This window comes from Aristolochia californica, unplaced genomic scaffold, assembly GCF_029961685.1.
Source record: "Aristolochia californica isolate CCGP_79_NKW_82.1479 unplaced genomic scaffold, dmAriCali1.0.hap1 SCAF_4, whole genome shotgun sequence".
NCBI lineage: Eukaryota > Viridiplantae > Streptophyta > Magnoliopsida > Piperales > Aristolochiaceae > Aristolochia > Aristolochia californica.
The window spans coordinates 45,829,410-45,844,550 of record NW_027182103.1 but is presented as its reverse complement, the minus strand read 5'-3'; the positions used below and the strand labels follow the sequence as shown (position 1 = coordinate 45,844,550).

General features: G+C 36.7%; 1 protein-coding gene across 1 annotated transcript; it reads right to left on the bottom strand.

The window, feature by feature from the left end:
* Positions 1-174: 174 nt before the first annotated feature.
* Positions 175-13,744, bottom strand: LOC137962248 (uncharacterized). The gene is made up of 9 exons (XM_068809009.1): positions 13,314-13,744; positions 11,125-11,196; positions 6,955-7,044; positions 4,205-4,247; positions 3,821-3,927; positions 2,691-2,786; positions 2,296-2,489; positions 2,135-2,204; positions 175-519 (listed from the first exon to the last, which is right to left on the bottom strand). Exons 1-9 carry the CDS (start codon positions 13,503-13,505, stop codon positions 430-432), a joined length of 954 nt encoding a protein of 317 aa, XP_068665110.1. The 5' UTR covers positions 13,506-13,744; the 3' UTR covers positions 175-429.
* Positions 13,745-15,141: the final 1,397 nt, after the last annotated feature.

The following is a 15,141-nucleotide window of genomic DNA, read 5'->3' as shown; positions in this document are numbered from 1 at the left end:
CGTAAACCTATAAATAAATAAGCCTTGTAAACCTGATATATTCATCCTTGCTCGATCTAACGGGCGCCACTATGGTTCAGAGAGTGACAGAAATCTACTGGGAAAACGTAAAACATGTAATAGCAGCACTAAAGCCACAGAAGAGAGAAAGATTTCAATCAATTTCATTACGAACAGAGGACGATTGTAATTAACACTAATATGCTAATAACCAATATTAAGGAGAATGCAAACAATAGCAGCAAGACTGTTTATGAACAAAGTGGGTGTCTGCAGATGGCTCTCTGACTGCAGTATAATTATCCTTTTATCAGAAGAGAATATTACAATGAAGAAACCCCATGCGAAATTGACGCATTATAAGATAGACGTAGATAATCATATAGGCTGCAAAATGGATAGGTGTTAGTGACAGGTGATCTGATGACGCTAGTTTGACAGCATATGATCAACTCCGCCCCTACTCCCTCTGACATTCTGGATGAGCTGTTGGAGCCATCGCCTAGTTGTTAGGTCTTCCTGAAAAAGTACATACAACACCTGTGTTACCATCTTTTCCTTCGTTCCTGAGTAAAGTAAGCTGATATAAATCACAAATAAGTCGTTATATCCCTCCGTGAGGAAAGGAACAGTAGACCTCCATACGGCGGCAATGGACATGGATCATGCCTCCCACCAACAGTTAAGAGAGGGGGAGGCTGGGGGCGAAACACGAGTTACCCAGCATCACCAGGCGAGACAACCACGGAGGTGAACAGGGTGGTTGTGCACCATTCAGGATCAAATAGCAGATAGTGGAAGACAGTGATTTATATTTTGTGTAAGAATCCCAATATTTATGAAGAAGGAAGTTGCTCCAAAGCAAAAATTCCCCCTCGTAGAGAAAAGGAAAAAGCACAAAGGCAGCAATAGAAGTAGTAGCTCATGTGTACCCTTCACCTTCCCAACATACCATTTATGATAATTAAGTGTGATACTGAGGGAGGGAAAAAGTTCTTTGCATAACAAAACTGAAAACGAGTCAACCAGTTTGAAACTAATGGACAAAATATTTTGCCAAATTTGACACTACAGCAGCAAATGAAAGAAAGTGGAGTGGGCCTTGCTCATAGTCTGAAGTTTTAAGTTCAAGTCTCAAAAAGAGTGTGTATACGTTTGTAATCAACATTCAAAAATAAATAAATAAATAAATAAACAGGAGTTATTGGACACGGACTGGACGGACAGATTGAACCATGTCCTTAACCTGGTCAGAACAATATATGAATCAGAATTGGGTCAAACAGGGTTCACCAAGCATTAACTAGGCAAGATTAACAAGTGAACTAGCTCAGCCAGCCGGATCACATTCATTCGTGTCGGCACCACAAAGAAAACAGGGACCCTCCATAGACATACAACTGGGTTCAAAGGGACCCAGCCATCTTACAAGGTTGGAGAGCAAGCTGAGTTCATGAACTTTGGGAAAAACACCTGAGGGAAAAAAGGAAACAAAAAAAAGGGAAAGTACTCAGTAGAGTCGTTTTTCTTTTCTTTGAAGGACGGACTGAACCACCATTTCTTTAGAGGAATTCAAAGAAACTAGAACCTTTTCTTTGAAGGACGGACTGAACCTCCATTTCTTTAGAGGAATTCAAAGAAACTAGAACCTTTTCTTTGAAGGACACACTGAACCACCATTTCTTTAGAGGAATTCAAAGAAACTAGAACCTAATTTCTAGTTTCTCAAATGATATAATAAGGAGCATCAAATACAACATGATCCATAACCATCAAGATGGCCAACCTCCAGCCTTACTTGCTGCAAGAATCTCATAGTGGAGAATAACAAAGAGAGGGAATAAGATACAGAAAGGATGGTTCGTAACCACAAATATATGCATCAACTACAAGACTCAGTCCATTCTCTCTAGTTGCAAAAATCAGACTTTAGAGTTACGTATCAGAGAAGAAACAGGGTAAAACAATAAAGGTGACATTTTAGGACCATTTACACATATCAAGTCTATCTTAGCCAGTCCTAGCCATGCATTGAAGTATATCCTCTTTTAGGATGTTGATGAATCCAAACCAGATGGGTTTATTCCTCCCATGTGGTAGTGAATAAACACCATTAGTTTTAGAAGTCACTTACATTTAGACATTTGTTGAAAGTTCCGTCCCTTAACATTTCAGGTAAACAGTTCTTCAAAGCTTCGCATGCCCTGTAACAAAGGAAACCAAAATGACTCTCAACCTAAAAAGATAGGCCTAGGAGAGGACGCAAAATGTGAAAGCTACAGAAAGAAAATGAACCTTTGATTGTCAGAAAGCCTTAGATAACAACGAATTATGTGCTTTAGCAGCCTTGGAGAATTTTGTTCAGCAGCAAGAGATGCAACCATAGATCCCAGAACACGCCCCACAGCAAAAAACCTTTCTGCGGTGGCACATATGTATCTCAAACCCATATCATCCAGCAGAATTTTTTGAACAATAAAAGTTGCTACCTGCATCATAGATTCAAGTTAGCCCGAAGAACTCAAAATGTAGACACAGTATCGAGTGTCACCAACCTTTTCTTAACCAATAATTTCTTTTTCTTTTTCTTTTTCTTTCCCTCCAACTTCCGCAATGAGTAAAGCAGACTTCTTTCTCACAGATAATAGATAGAACCTTTTAAACAAAAACATTATATTTAATTCACTCACAGTTTTTGAAAGTTCACTGCCCATTTCCATGGTACGCAGGCAAAGTGGAATTATTTCTGTGTATAGCAGAAAGCTAATGACATCAGAATCATCAACCTACAAAAGAAGAAAATATATCATCAGGACAATACAATAATACCGCCAGATGCTACATGTAATGAAGCTGAAATATGACTCAGGATCACTTTTTTCCTTCCTAATCAATCAGTAAACCAGATGGCCCTGCATGCCTTTTTTACCCTTGTTTCATCTTCTTGTTGATTTATTTTTCTTACATTTTATTAATATAATCACCACTTGTAAACCCTGATTACACTAATTTGATGTGCTAAGTCCCTTTTAAGAAAAAAATGCTACCAAAATATACAATATTGACAAGTAGTGCTGCCTTTGACATCCACAATAATCCAACAATTAATTTTTTTATAAAAAATTTAAAAAAAATTATAAAAATTATTAACAATTACACAATCATTGTGAAAACTCCAATTTTATCAAACCTATATTGGACCATCCAGTTGAACCAGATTCTTTTGGTCTAATAATGGTAAAGCCTGGGGAAAGGGTGACCAATTTTTTGTTCAAACGGGAAACCAAAAGAAAAAAGGAAAAAAAAAAGTCCTTCAACTGCACAATATGCATGCAGGCAGACGAGAGAGGACCCCCCCCCCCTCCTCTTCTCTTTCCTTTCACCGAATATGGGAGCAGCCCAACCCTCCCCATAGACATTCGTAGTTTCTGCACATTTGTAGGGAAGAGAGAGGCACCCTTCCCCCCAACCAAATTGTGATCAAGAAAAAAATTTCCCCTCCTTTTGTTAAAAATAAAAAACAAAAAATACATGACATCATTTTGGGTCAACAGGTGGATAAGACCCACTGAACTGGCTTCAATCGGACCTGATCACTCCACCAGGTTGATGATTGGGTTGGCTTTTATACATTGGAAAATACTCATATTTTTTAATTACTATAAGTAGGAGAAATTTCTCTATTTAAATAAGGCATATAATATATCATTGACTAGCTAACATTTCTTTTCAGAAAATAACATGCAAACATACATTATTTACAAATGTAATATGATTTTATCAAACCCAAGAATAATGAGAACAGTAAGTAGGATGTTACCTTGACAAGTGCACCAATAACTCCTAAGCTTGTAAGCCTCAAGTATTCAAATGGTCTAGTTTTGCATGTAGTATTCAGAAATGGATATAAATACAAGGGTATATGTGCTGAAAGATAACAAAAACGAAATACTTGTTAATAGTTCAACTGATCTCTTAAGTATGTAAGGCATTGCAATAAAGATTTAAATTAACCCCTCGACAAGACCACAATAGAACAGTAATTTGAAGGTATTATCTGATATTCAAGAAATTAGTACTCAACAGTTATTTTCCTCATAGAAAGTACCATTGAGACAGCAAAGTTTTAAGCAACTACGGAATGCTTCCTCTGTTCAATTAACATGACTTCAGTGGGATTCAAGTACTTCATACGTTGCCTTACCACTGAGAAAAAGGGTCCTCGTTTCTTGATGTGAAGCCACACACTGTATAAAGGGGAAACAAATCAAAATAGAATTGATCAGTCATCTTTTCCATATAGAATTGCCAACCATAAAACTAAGAGAAAGCAAAATACCAAAACCACAAGGAACATAAAACAGCTCATAGAAGAAACATAAAAAATATTTAAACAAATATAAGCAAGATTCACTGGGAAACAATCGCATTATAGCCTTAATTCCCATATTACTTATATCATGCCTCTAGTTCCTGTTTCCAGTATAACCTTGTTGAGTGAATGACCCAACTTATCAATGACTTTGCTGTAATTTCTGTTTGTGTTTATGGGTTTCTTTATTATACATAAGCATTCTAGGGTAATTTATCAAGTCACTTAATGTCCTTTTATTTCCTGCATGTTGAGGGCCTTTATGTCTTTTAACCTCTTATCTTATAATTAAGGAGAGGGATCAAATTAGACCCTAATTTTTCAGATATTGAAAGTGAGGCAGTTTTGTCTTACTCGTTATCTCTCTTCCTCTCTTCTTTGTTCTTTAATATCTTAATTTCTCAAATTATCATGGAATCAAAGCATTGACAATCATATCAGGTGTGATTCCTCTCAATTTTTCTTTTTATTACGTCATTCTCTCCTCCGGTATTCTCTTCTTGACCTGCAGCACCTCCAGAGTTGAGGTTTCTTGATCTGCGAGTACCTTAAACTACATTTTCTTGGTGTTTTTGGTGTTTTTGGTGCTGTTGCCTTAAGGCAATATCTATGATAGATAATTTTCTTACAAAAATACCCTTTACCCTAATTGCTCTCATCAATTCCCTCTTTAGTTGGTTGACGATTGCTCTTATTTACCTCAAACCTCAATGACGATCGATCGTTCAACCCTTTTGGGTTCCTTAACAACCGAGGTTGCTACTTGCCAATGGAGTAAACGATATTGATGGAGAAGTTTGCTCTTTCCATTAGATCTATTAAGCTGACTATTGTACATAAGTATACTCCATTGCAAAGTCTTGGACTCCTTTGCAATAACGTGCAATTCAAGGTACTAAGCTCATCACCAAATTCTCTCTATTTATTTCTCAAAGCTTGAGTTCAATTTAAGGCTCGAATTCGAGCTTGAACTTGAAGTCTTAAGGTCAAGCCAAGCTCTAACCTGCATAGATTCAAGCTTGGCTCAACTTGATGCCACACCTAGCCTCTTTATTTAGAGGCAGCTTACCTCAATTACCAATAGGATATGAAGACTCTTCTTTAGTTTGGAATTAACCAACTCATCAAAAAATAATTTTTTTTCTCTAGGGTTCTCCAAAAGGTAAGATTCTCACAGGGACCAACTTGCAAGAAGAGGCCATACATTTATGAAGGGCAATGGTGATATGGAAACAGAGGACCACATTTTTATCCATTGATTGTTTACCTAATATTTGAAGTATTTTTTTTTTTTGTATGGTTTTCAGGTTTGTTTTCCCTAAACTATTCCGGATTTAATGTCCAATTTTTTTCAAAAATCTTTGTCAAAACAAGGTAAAAGTTTATGGTTAATTGTCCTTTGCTATAGTTATTTGGTGCTTTGGAAAGACCACAATAACAGAACCATTGTTAGCAAACATAGCTCACTTGGTCTTCTTATTTAGAGAGTAATTCATCAACTCATTTTTGGATTAGAAAGTTATCTTCTTGTTATGGTTTGCCAAGCTCACTCTTAAGGATGCATTGGCAAGTTGTGGCAGCTTTTTGTGACCATGTCATTCCTCCAACTGTTTAATCGGGAACCTCCTCCTGAAGGTTGATCAAAACTAAATTTCATGAAATCTAAGCCCCACAAGGAGAAGTCAATCATGACCATTTTGGTAATGTTATCAGGGTTAATATACTCCTTTCAGTCGATGTGATTCTTAGAAGGCTGAACTTTGTGCCCTTTATGCTCTTCGGGTTTTCCACCAAAGATATATCTATCTTCTAGTGGTTAAGGAGGAACTCTATAGGTGTTATTTCTTGGTCCACTTCCAGTATGGTGCCTCCTTAAAGGTTCCTTCTCATTTATGATGAGATTGTGGTTAATTGTCAACATTTGCATGTTCATTGGGTTCATACTGTTCGCTGGGCTAATTCTATGGTGGATTAGTTAGCACCATGTTCTTTCATTAGAAGATCTTCCAATGGGAGATTCCATCCCCTTTGATGTGCATTGATGGACCTTGATGTGTATTTTTTCCACTTATTTTATTTAGTCCTTTTTGGTTGCTGTTTTAGCCTGATGTCTTTTGCAGACCTTAGTTTTAGGCTGGCTTGGCTCGTGTGTCTTTTTCTTCCTTTTGAACAAAATTCTCACTATTTTCAAGAACCATGGTGCTAGATTTGCATAGGCATGGTATAACAATGGCCATTAGCTTATGTATAGGAAACAAAGATGCCTCAATTGCAAATACCCAGACCCTTCCAAACAATATCTTATTTTCTCATGCTGCCACTCATAAACATGTAGATTTTCAATGCTGCCTTTCCTAGTTTGGCAGCAGTGCACATCCACCTCAACATTCTCATCCTACTCTCATGCTAATATATAGCACTATTCCAAACAATGGGAAGAAAAAACAGCAAAATGTTAGAGAAACTGATCTTAATTGTACAGTGAACATACAACCAAGACATACGAAATAAAATAAGAACATTCTCAAAAGAAAATAAATAAATAAAATAGAAAAAGCAACTACTGGTAAAGAAGTAATCACCTGGAGAAGCGCGAGTGCATTGCAAACTCGGTTTGATGCAGTCGAAGTGAGGTTCGGAGGAGATAGTACAGGATATATTGAAACAATCTCCTGCATATGGTTAAAAATACTGCTTAGCTTGTTCTTAAACACACCAAAAACATGCTACTTAGCTTGCTTCCAACATAGCAGAAAGATATCAAAGATGAGAAGTAGACTAGCATTAGTTAGGTTGCGTAAAAGTTTATGTTATGGCAATGAACATTGATAATGCATTCCATCCACATCACATATCAAGGGACATAGGAGAAGCAAGAGCATGAGTATCATCAGTTTACTTTTTATCACAAGCACTATTTTTTTCTTATAATTCATGCAGAAATCTTGCCTACATCAACCATCACCACCTACAGCCCACTGAAATGAATTAATACGAGTGAATCATGACCACAAACAATCACCAAAGCAGATTAATCTTTTAACGTTAATTGCATTCATTCTGCCCCTCATAATATCAATCCCACTATTTCAAAAAATATATAATGGAGTCAAAGAAATACAGAAAACATGTAAAAGAACCTAAACAGAATTTAACATATCCAAAGAAAACAAACCGTTAGTCAAATTTCACTTCTTCTTTTATACCCAAAATTCACTACAGTAAAACCCACCCACTAACCAAAGAAACTCCTTTTTCCCCTCTCATAAATAGAATCCAGCAAAACCATTTACTAAATGTCGAAACTACCTTAAATGACCTTGTTAAAAATATTTTTAAAAAATCTAAAAACACTCGACTATTGCAAAACTTTCTGGCCTTTTGCACGGGCTCAAGGTCTTCACCAGTCATCTCTCAGGCCCCCTTTGTATTTAAGGCGATTCAACAGTAGTCATCAATTGGTGTGCAAACCATGGTCAACCTCCGTGGCGACATTGGGATATGTTTAAAGAAATTTGTAATTTACTTTCAGGGTTAAATTGTATATGGAAACAAATTCCAAGCTCTGCTAATCACTTAGCAGACTCTCAGGCTAAAGCGGGTGTGTCTCTCCAACACTTAGTTGTGGAGTCCAGCCCCCAAAGCTAGGTTTGTATTCCTTTCTTCTGTTTATCAATATACACACATTTCATCAAAAAAAAAATCTAAAAACATTTTAAAAAACAAGCAAGAAAAATTATCTCCAAAAATCCATCAAAAGAAATGGTGTGTACTGGTTTACATTCATTGATATCCTTGGTATAGAATGTTAAAAAATAGTTTGGTAATTTCACTATGTAATGGCTGTATCCTTTACTCCTAGTATGTCTGCTGGATAGTTTAGATTATGCTTAGTTATTGTACTCAAAATAGCCCTTTTATTACTTTTCTTGTTAAGTAGAGAAAAAGGGGTATTTCTATCATTTTCTAATCTTTCCGCTTAAGTGAGAATAAAAAAGGTTAGAGGTCAACTTTAGACCTCTAACAACACTACCTCCATTTTTTTATTTTTTTTGAAAAAGTAATGATTTTATTACAAGCAAAGAGAGAACAAAGCAAACACTAAGGAAGCACTCCCCTTACTACAAGAGATTGCAGGGAGGCTCCTAATTTAGCACGAGAGTCAGTAGCAAAGAGGCCCCTTACAACACTCTCAACAAGGAGGCCCCTCACGACACTGCCTCCATTGACAGCAATTATCTCTTTCTTTTCTTTGTTTCTCCTTTTCTCCTTCCAAATCAACTTATCTCAGATTTCTACATGGTATGAGAGTGATGAGATCTAAGATGCGAGTTTTTTTCCAGATTTTTCCTCTCTACTAGGCCTGTATAAACTCCAATGAGGGTAAAATCTGATGTTTCTTGCTGAAAGAGCTTACAGGTTAGATCTTTCCTCTCTTTTGTGCCATAACCAAGTGGCTAACGCCTAATTGTACTGCTTAGTTATTCTATGTATTTGTGATCCTAAAAGGTTTATTAACTTGCCCTAGAGCAGACCAGTGCCTACCCAGATCCTTCCAGGTTTGTGAGTTATTAGTATTTCGGTCTTGATTTGAGTTTTAAGTGACAGGGTTGTGCTAGTTTGTTGACATTAAGTTGTGGAGGATTGCAATTGTTCTGGATTTTATGTTTTTTCACTAGATTGGACTTGTCAGCAAGTTGTTGTGCACCTAAGGTGTCTGCGCAGGGTGTGAGAGTGTGATCTCAGCAGATTGTCTTCAAATAGTTTGTTCAGTGAGAGGTAATTATTCTAGTTTGGATCAAGGCCAAGGGGAAGTAACTTTTTCGAGGCTTTGATAGTAAGGACTCGTCTGGCATTCAAATTACATCTAAGAAGTTAAATGGCAATAATTACTTGTTATGCCCTTCCATCACACAAGTAACTGAAGTCGTGCAGCCTCGCCAATCCCCTAAAAACAACAATTCAGACCCTATCAGCATCTCTCGAGTTGAGATTTGATCATGCAATAACTAGAAATTGAAAGGTTCCCTTTCACTAATATTAATTGCACAGACAAGATCCCTTTTGTGTCTTCAATATTGCAAATAAAAGTACTATTTTGGAACATCAGAGGAGTGGGAGGTAATTGAAATAGAACCATTATTCACGGTGTCCTTAAGAGTAAAGTGTCTGAGGCCAATTGATCATGCTTCAATTGACGGCAGTGCCTTTGGCTGCCCTAGGCCCGCCAACTTTGGTGGGGGTAATCCACGACGAAAATAGTTGCATCCTCTACTCCTTTGTTGGCCCCTTTGGGTATCTCTGATTCCACAACCGCTGAGCTTGCGCCCTACTTCAGGTCCTCATGATTTTTCGAGATCGTCTCTCTAGGCCCCTTATCATCGAATGAGACTCTAAGGTTGTCATTGATTGGTGTGTTAAGAGAATCAGCCCCCCTGGTGACACTAGGATACTTTTTTTGAAATTTGTAATATATCTTCTTACCTAAATTGTGAATGGACCCACACCCCCCAAATCTGCCAATCACTTGGCAAACTATCAAGCTAAAAGGAGTTCACATAAGGAGTTCCTAGTAAGGTTTTCTCTTTCCTCTTGTTTTTGGATAAATATTCATGCATTCCATAAAAAAAAAATCTTCTTGGAGCAACACACACTATTATGAAATACTTCAAAAAGGAGCTCCTAGTAAGGAGTTGTTGTATAACATTCATATACATCTTGAGATTATGGGTTTTTCAGAATTATGCAAAATGAAAGATAGAAACCAATTTTCTGTGAGCTACTATAAATTTGTTAAAGGTAACTTGGTCAATTGAAAGGCTAAGAAGCAGAATGTGGTTGTCTATTCTAGTGCTGAAGCAGAATATGGAGTAATGGCTAAAAAAAAAAAGTGAACTCAAGTGGGTAAGATCAGTCTTGGTGGAATTTGGCTTTGAGAACTAAGGATCCTATGATCATGGGTTGTGACAAGCCAAGAAGTGATTTCCATTGCCAGTAATCCAACATTCCATGAGAGAACTAAACATATTGATTTGTGACTTTATAAGGATTCAGAATGAGAAGAAATTAGTAACGCCTCGCATAAAGTCAGCTGATCAGCTTAGAGAAATCTTCACTAAGGTACTTGGCAAGTGTAAATTTATGTGATTTAGTAACAAGCTAGGGTATTTCTATATCTATGCTTTAGGTTAAGGGGGACTGTTAGAAAATATAAGGGTAGTTGGTAATTTCACCATGATATGGTTGAATCCCCTCTTCATAGTAAGTATATGTTGGGTAGATTAGACCATATTAAGGTTATTGTACTTAAAATAGCCCTTTATTACTGTTTTCTGTTTAATTAAGAGGAGAAGGGCATTTCTGATATTTTGCAATATTTCACTTAAGTGATAATAAACAGGGTAACAGGCAGACTTTAGACCTCTAACGACACTGCCTCCAATGACAGCAGTTCTCCCATCTCTCTCTTCTTTCTTTCTCCTGTTCTCCATTCAAATCAACCTATCTCAGATTTCTAGAAAATAGATGCAACTTTTTTTATCCAAAACATGATTGAAACAAGATTTATTAAGAGAAAAAGGTACAAAGAAACTGCCTGGGAGGAAAGACCACATCAGAATGATGTCTTGACCACATGTCTTAACAGCATAAAAGTCACAATACCAAAGATAAAATGCTATCGCACATACAATAATACTCTATAGAATATTACCCTTTTTATATCGCAGCAACAGTATAGAAGGGAAGTGTACCTGTAAGAGTGCAGCAATGGTACCAAATGAGTTCCACAATAATGGAGCCAGGTCTTGAAAGAACTCTCTTTTCTGTGGGAATGAAGATGAATCAATTAGTTTTCCACGGAAATCTTGATCGCAAGGTCCAATCATCAAAAAGATACAGGAATTTAAAATGTTTCAACAATAAAAAACTAACATAGGTAAAAATCTATCCTCCTTTTCCCTTCTGTAACTTAACTGATTTTCTAGCCCTACAGATATTTTCCGAGTTTATGAAATTAGTCGACATGACCTTTATCTCAGGCAACTGGTTGCCAAAGATCTATACATTCCTTCAAGACAAGGGCCATGAAAAATCAGTAATTAGTCTTGAAGACTACCAAACATCTCTTATCTCAATTCAGAGAGGAGGATTGAGTAAATCATGGTGGAATGAATGAGATACAGGGTCAAAACGTCCAGGAAGTCTATTCCATTTATCTGCACATTGTGTGTAAGAGCAACTACCTGGGGCTTGGACATGAGTATCTGTGCGAGCTACTAAGATCAACGATATGAGGTTTGGACATGAGTATCAGTTTGAGCTACTCCAGTGCCTACCCTTCTTTCCCTCACATATAGGTAATGACATTGCCAAGCAGTAGCTATGACTTAGTTGATTTAGTTAGAGAATAACTGGATCTTAAAACAGGAACCATTAAGTTCAGTAAGAATCATTGACAAAATTTAAACCAATAACATAAGTTCCATATCCTCCAAGATTACTCTAATCGCAAGCTGAGCACCATTTCCCTAGTGTTTCAGTTTATAGTCATCAAGAGTCCAGCCCTAACACACTCTCAACCTCCACCCAATACACACAAGGACAATGGAGCTATTGCACATTACCATGAATGCTACTTCGACAGCAAACCATGTAAAATGGAACTACAATCTACAGCTTTAAAACGTCCCTCTTTCACTTCCAAAAACAATCATAGATTGGAGGAACTCCTCCACACCAGGTGGACAGTGGTCTAGAAAAATTTCTTCATAAATTTGATGCAAATAGACATGTTTCTATTCCCAAGCCGATCAAAGCCCATCCTTGGTCTCCACCTGGTGTGGGCTCTCTAAAACTTAATTTAAGGAAGGACAGCTCATAGGTGAATCACGGAGTTGCTGGAAGTGAGGAAGTAATTACAGATACAATTAGAACAATCAAACTTATACACACTGCTCCCTCTGGATATTGCCAACTCTATGGAGGCTGAGCTTTGGACCCTTTCCATGGATTGCAGCTTCTTTGGGATTCTTTCTTCAGGCTACTTGTGGTTGAGGGTGACTCAGCGGCTGTGATCAGCTGGACTTCTGTAGAGCCACTATTGCATCTCCTTCAGTTCTTTAATGAAATCAATTGACAGTGTGTCTCATCTGACTAGCAAGTACCTCGAGAAGCTGACCAAATAGTTCTCTCTTTGAAACTAGCCAACCACACCTGGTCATTGGTGATAACTTTCCCCTTACTAAGTAGTTTTCTTTTGACTTTTCTGTTTTAATCATATTATTTATGTCGCTCTTTTCTGCTTTATTTTGTTGTAGCTGCTTTTGTATTGTCTGTGTCGCTTGTATCCAATTGGGGCCATTTTCTGATTTTGCTTTCGTACAACAAAATTTTCACCATTATCTCAGAGGAAAAAAAAAAAAAAAAAAGAGAGATAATGTTTCTTTATCTTCAACCACTATAGCCTTGAAATGCAACCAGGTATGGTTCCATTTTCCATGCAAAAAAACTGCAATGAGAACGAAGCTGAAGCATCCACCATGCAAATATTTCCACCGCCGATTGAAGCAGTAGTTACCATCAGAGCTCCTGAGATGTAACATACACCGACGCACTTGAAATTCTGTAATGATATAAATATGACACGAGAACAAAAACGGATTTCGTCGCCCTGTACTTTGTGAGATAATTCTTCCGTCCAATTACCCAATTAATGTCAATCCGTCCCTCTCATTACCATACCAATGTCGATTATATACATAAGAAGATAGTCTTTCATCGCGCCTTACTTGAGGAAATATTCAAGCCCCCTTGTTCTCTAGTTTTGCGACTTTCACCTAAGGGATTGAAATCTAACAGAACTCTTCCGGGAACGAAAAAAAATATAATTTGAAATAAGATGAATAAATAAATATTGAAGAACGGAAAGAAAAATACCGACCTTGGAGAGATCGAGTAAGGCATTTTCCCTAAGCTCAGGGTTGCTGAGCTCAAGAACCAGTTGCTCCGCGGTTGCCATTTTTCTTTCTTTGTTTGCCTGAGCGGCTGCGCTCGCACCAACGTTGGCTGACGCCTGGTTAGTATTGGTAAACTGAGCACTAAGGGAAAGGGTCTGTGGTAGATTCGACATCATCGATCGATTGACTAAGAAAAAAAAAAAAAAGATATCAATCTCGCTAAGCCCGTTTCCCCCCGCCGGATTTTCTCAAAGCCGGAAATCCAGCACCAGCTTCAGTGGATACACAAGCGACGGAATCGAAATGAAGGCTGATTCTTGGGCCAACAAAAGGGCGTTGAGCGCGTGAGAGCGTTATTCTTTACCCGATTCGGACGCTGTAGCATGAAGAGGTCTCCGCGCTGCGGTATATAAGGAAACTACTACTCGTACGGTTTCTATCGACCGCCATCGCATACACGTAAATCCTAATTGAGTCCCTAGTGGATTTTTCTCCTAAAATTCCCCATTAATCCAAAATTTAAAACTCTCCCTGGCAAGTATGGATGGCAGTGACTCGGATCACGTATAATCCGCCTTGCCCCCATTAAAACGGATTTCCATTTAACCACTCGGACAGGACAGACGAACAAGAAAAACCAGACCTTGTCACGGTGGGGTGGCTTTTGCAATATTCGCTTTCAAGCCTCCTATATCATTTCAAAATAATTAATAATAATTTTTTTCATTTTTTAAATGTGTTAAAAGTGTATAAGCAAAACGGGTGATATTTTTAATTCAATTATTATATGTTCATTAATATTTTATATGACTTTATTTATAAATAGTTCTAAAATAACGTTAATTGAACAAGACATGTCGATCAAGTAAGTTTTGAACTTATAAGTCTTTTGGAGGACAAGTTGATCGAATAAGTTGTAAAGTCGTAAAAGTATCGTAAGCCAATTGACCCAAAGTTATCTTAATCAAAGAAGACGTTGCAAGAGAATAAGATAAGTTTGATCAAACAAGATTTGTTTCTCAAACAAAACATACCTATAAAATATTGAGGTGATCTTTCAAAATTTGATCCATATCCATTATTAGGTCATCAAATGTTAAATTTTGTCATATTTTTTTACCATTATTTTCATCAGGTTTCACTATCGTCTAATTTGTATAGGACTTAACTTGTGACACTAGCCAAAACATACTCCAAAGCACTCTCATATTTTGAAATCTGTCTTGTGAGGTAAAATTGGATATTAGAATCTCAATATTTCATTGTGCAATTGTAATCCAAAGCTTTTATTCTTATTCCGATGATTGTCTTAGTTCATTTCGATGTTAGATATTATCCCTTAATTTTAAAATCAGTTTATAGTAAGTAACTAGTTTATTGAGCTTTTATTTTTTATATTTGACCCTGATTGAACTCATATTCTTTTTAAGCTACATACAATCAAACCATTATTTAAAAATATATTATTTTTTATTTTTCTGAATTTAAAGTTGAATTTATGTATTATTAATGTGTTCATATTAACATTTTAAACTATTGTTTTCGATTCTATTATTTCATTGAATTGTATTTTTTAATTGTCCCTATAGTTAAAAAATTTATATTGGGTTAGCAAATTGAACTAAAACTTTGAAATCGAATGAAGGGCACATAGGAGAGGTGTTTATACATTTTAGCTTATATTGTAAAATTAGCCTAGTAAAAAGGTATTTATTTGTACTTAAATTGTAAACAAAAAATCCTTATACATAGTTAGTCAAATATTGTTTAGGGTAAATCAACTCCTTTACTCGTTCATTCATAAAAAAATTG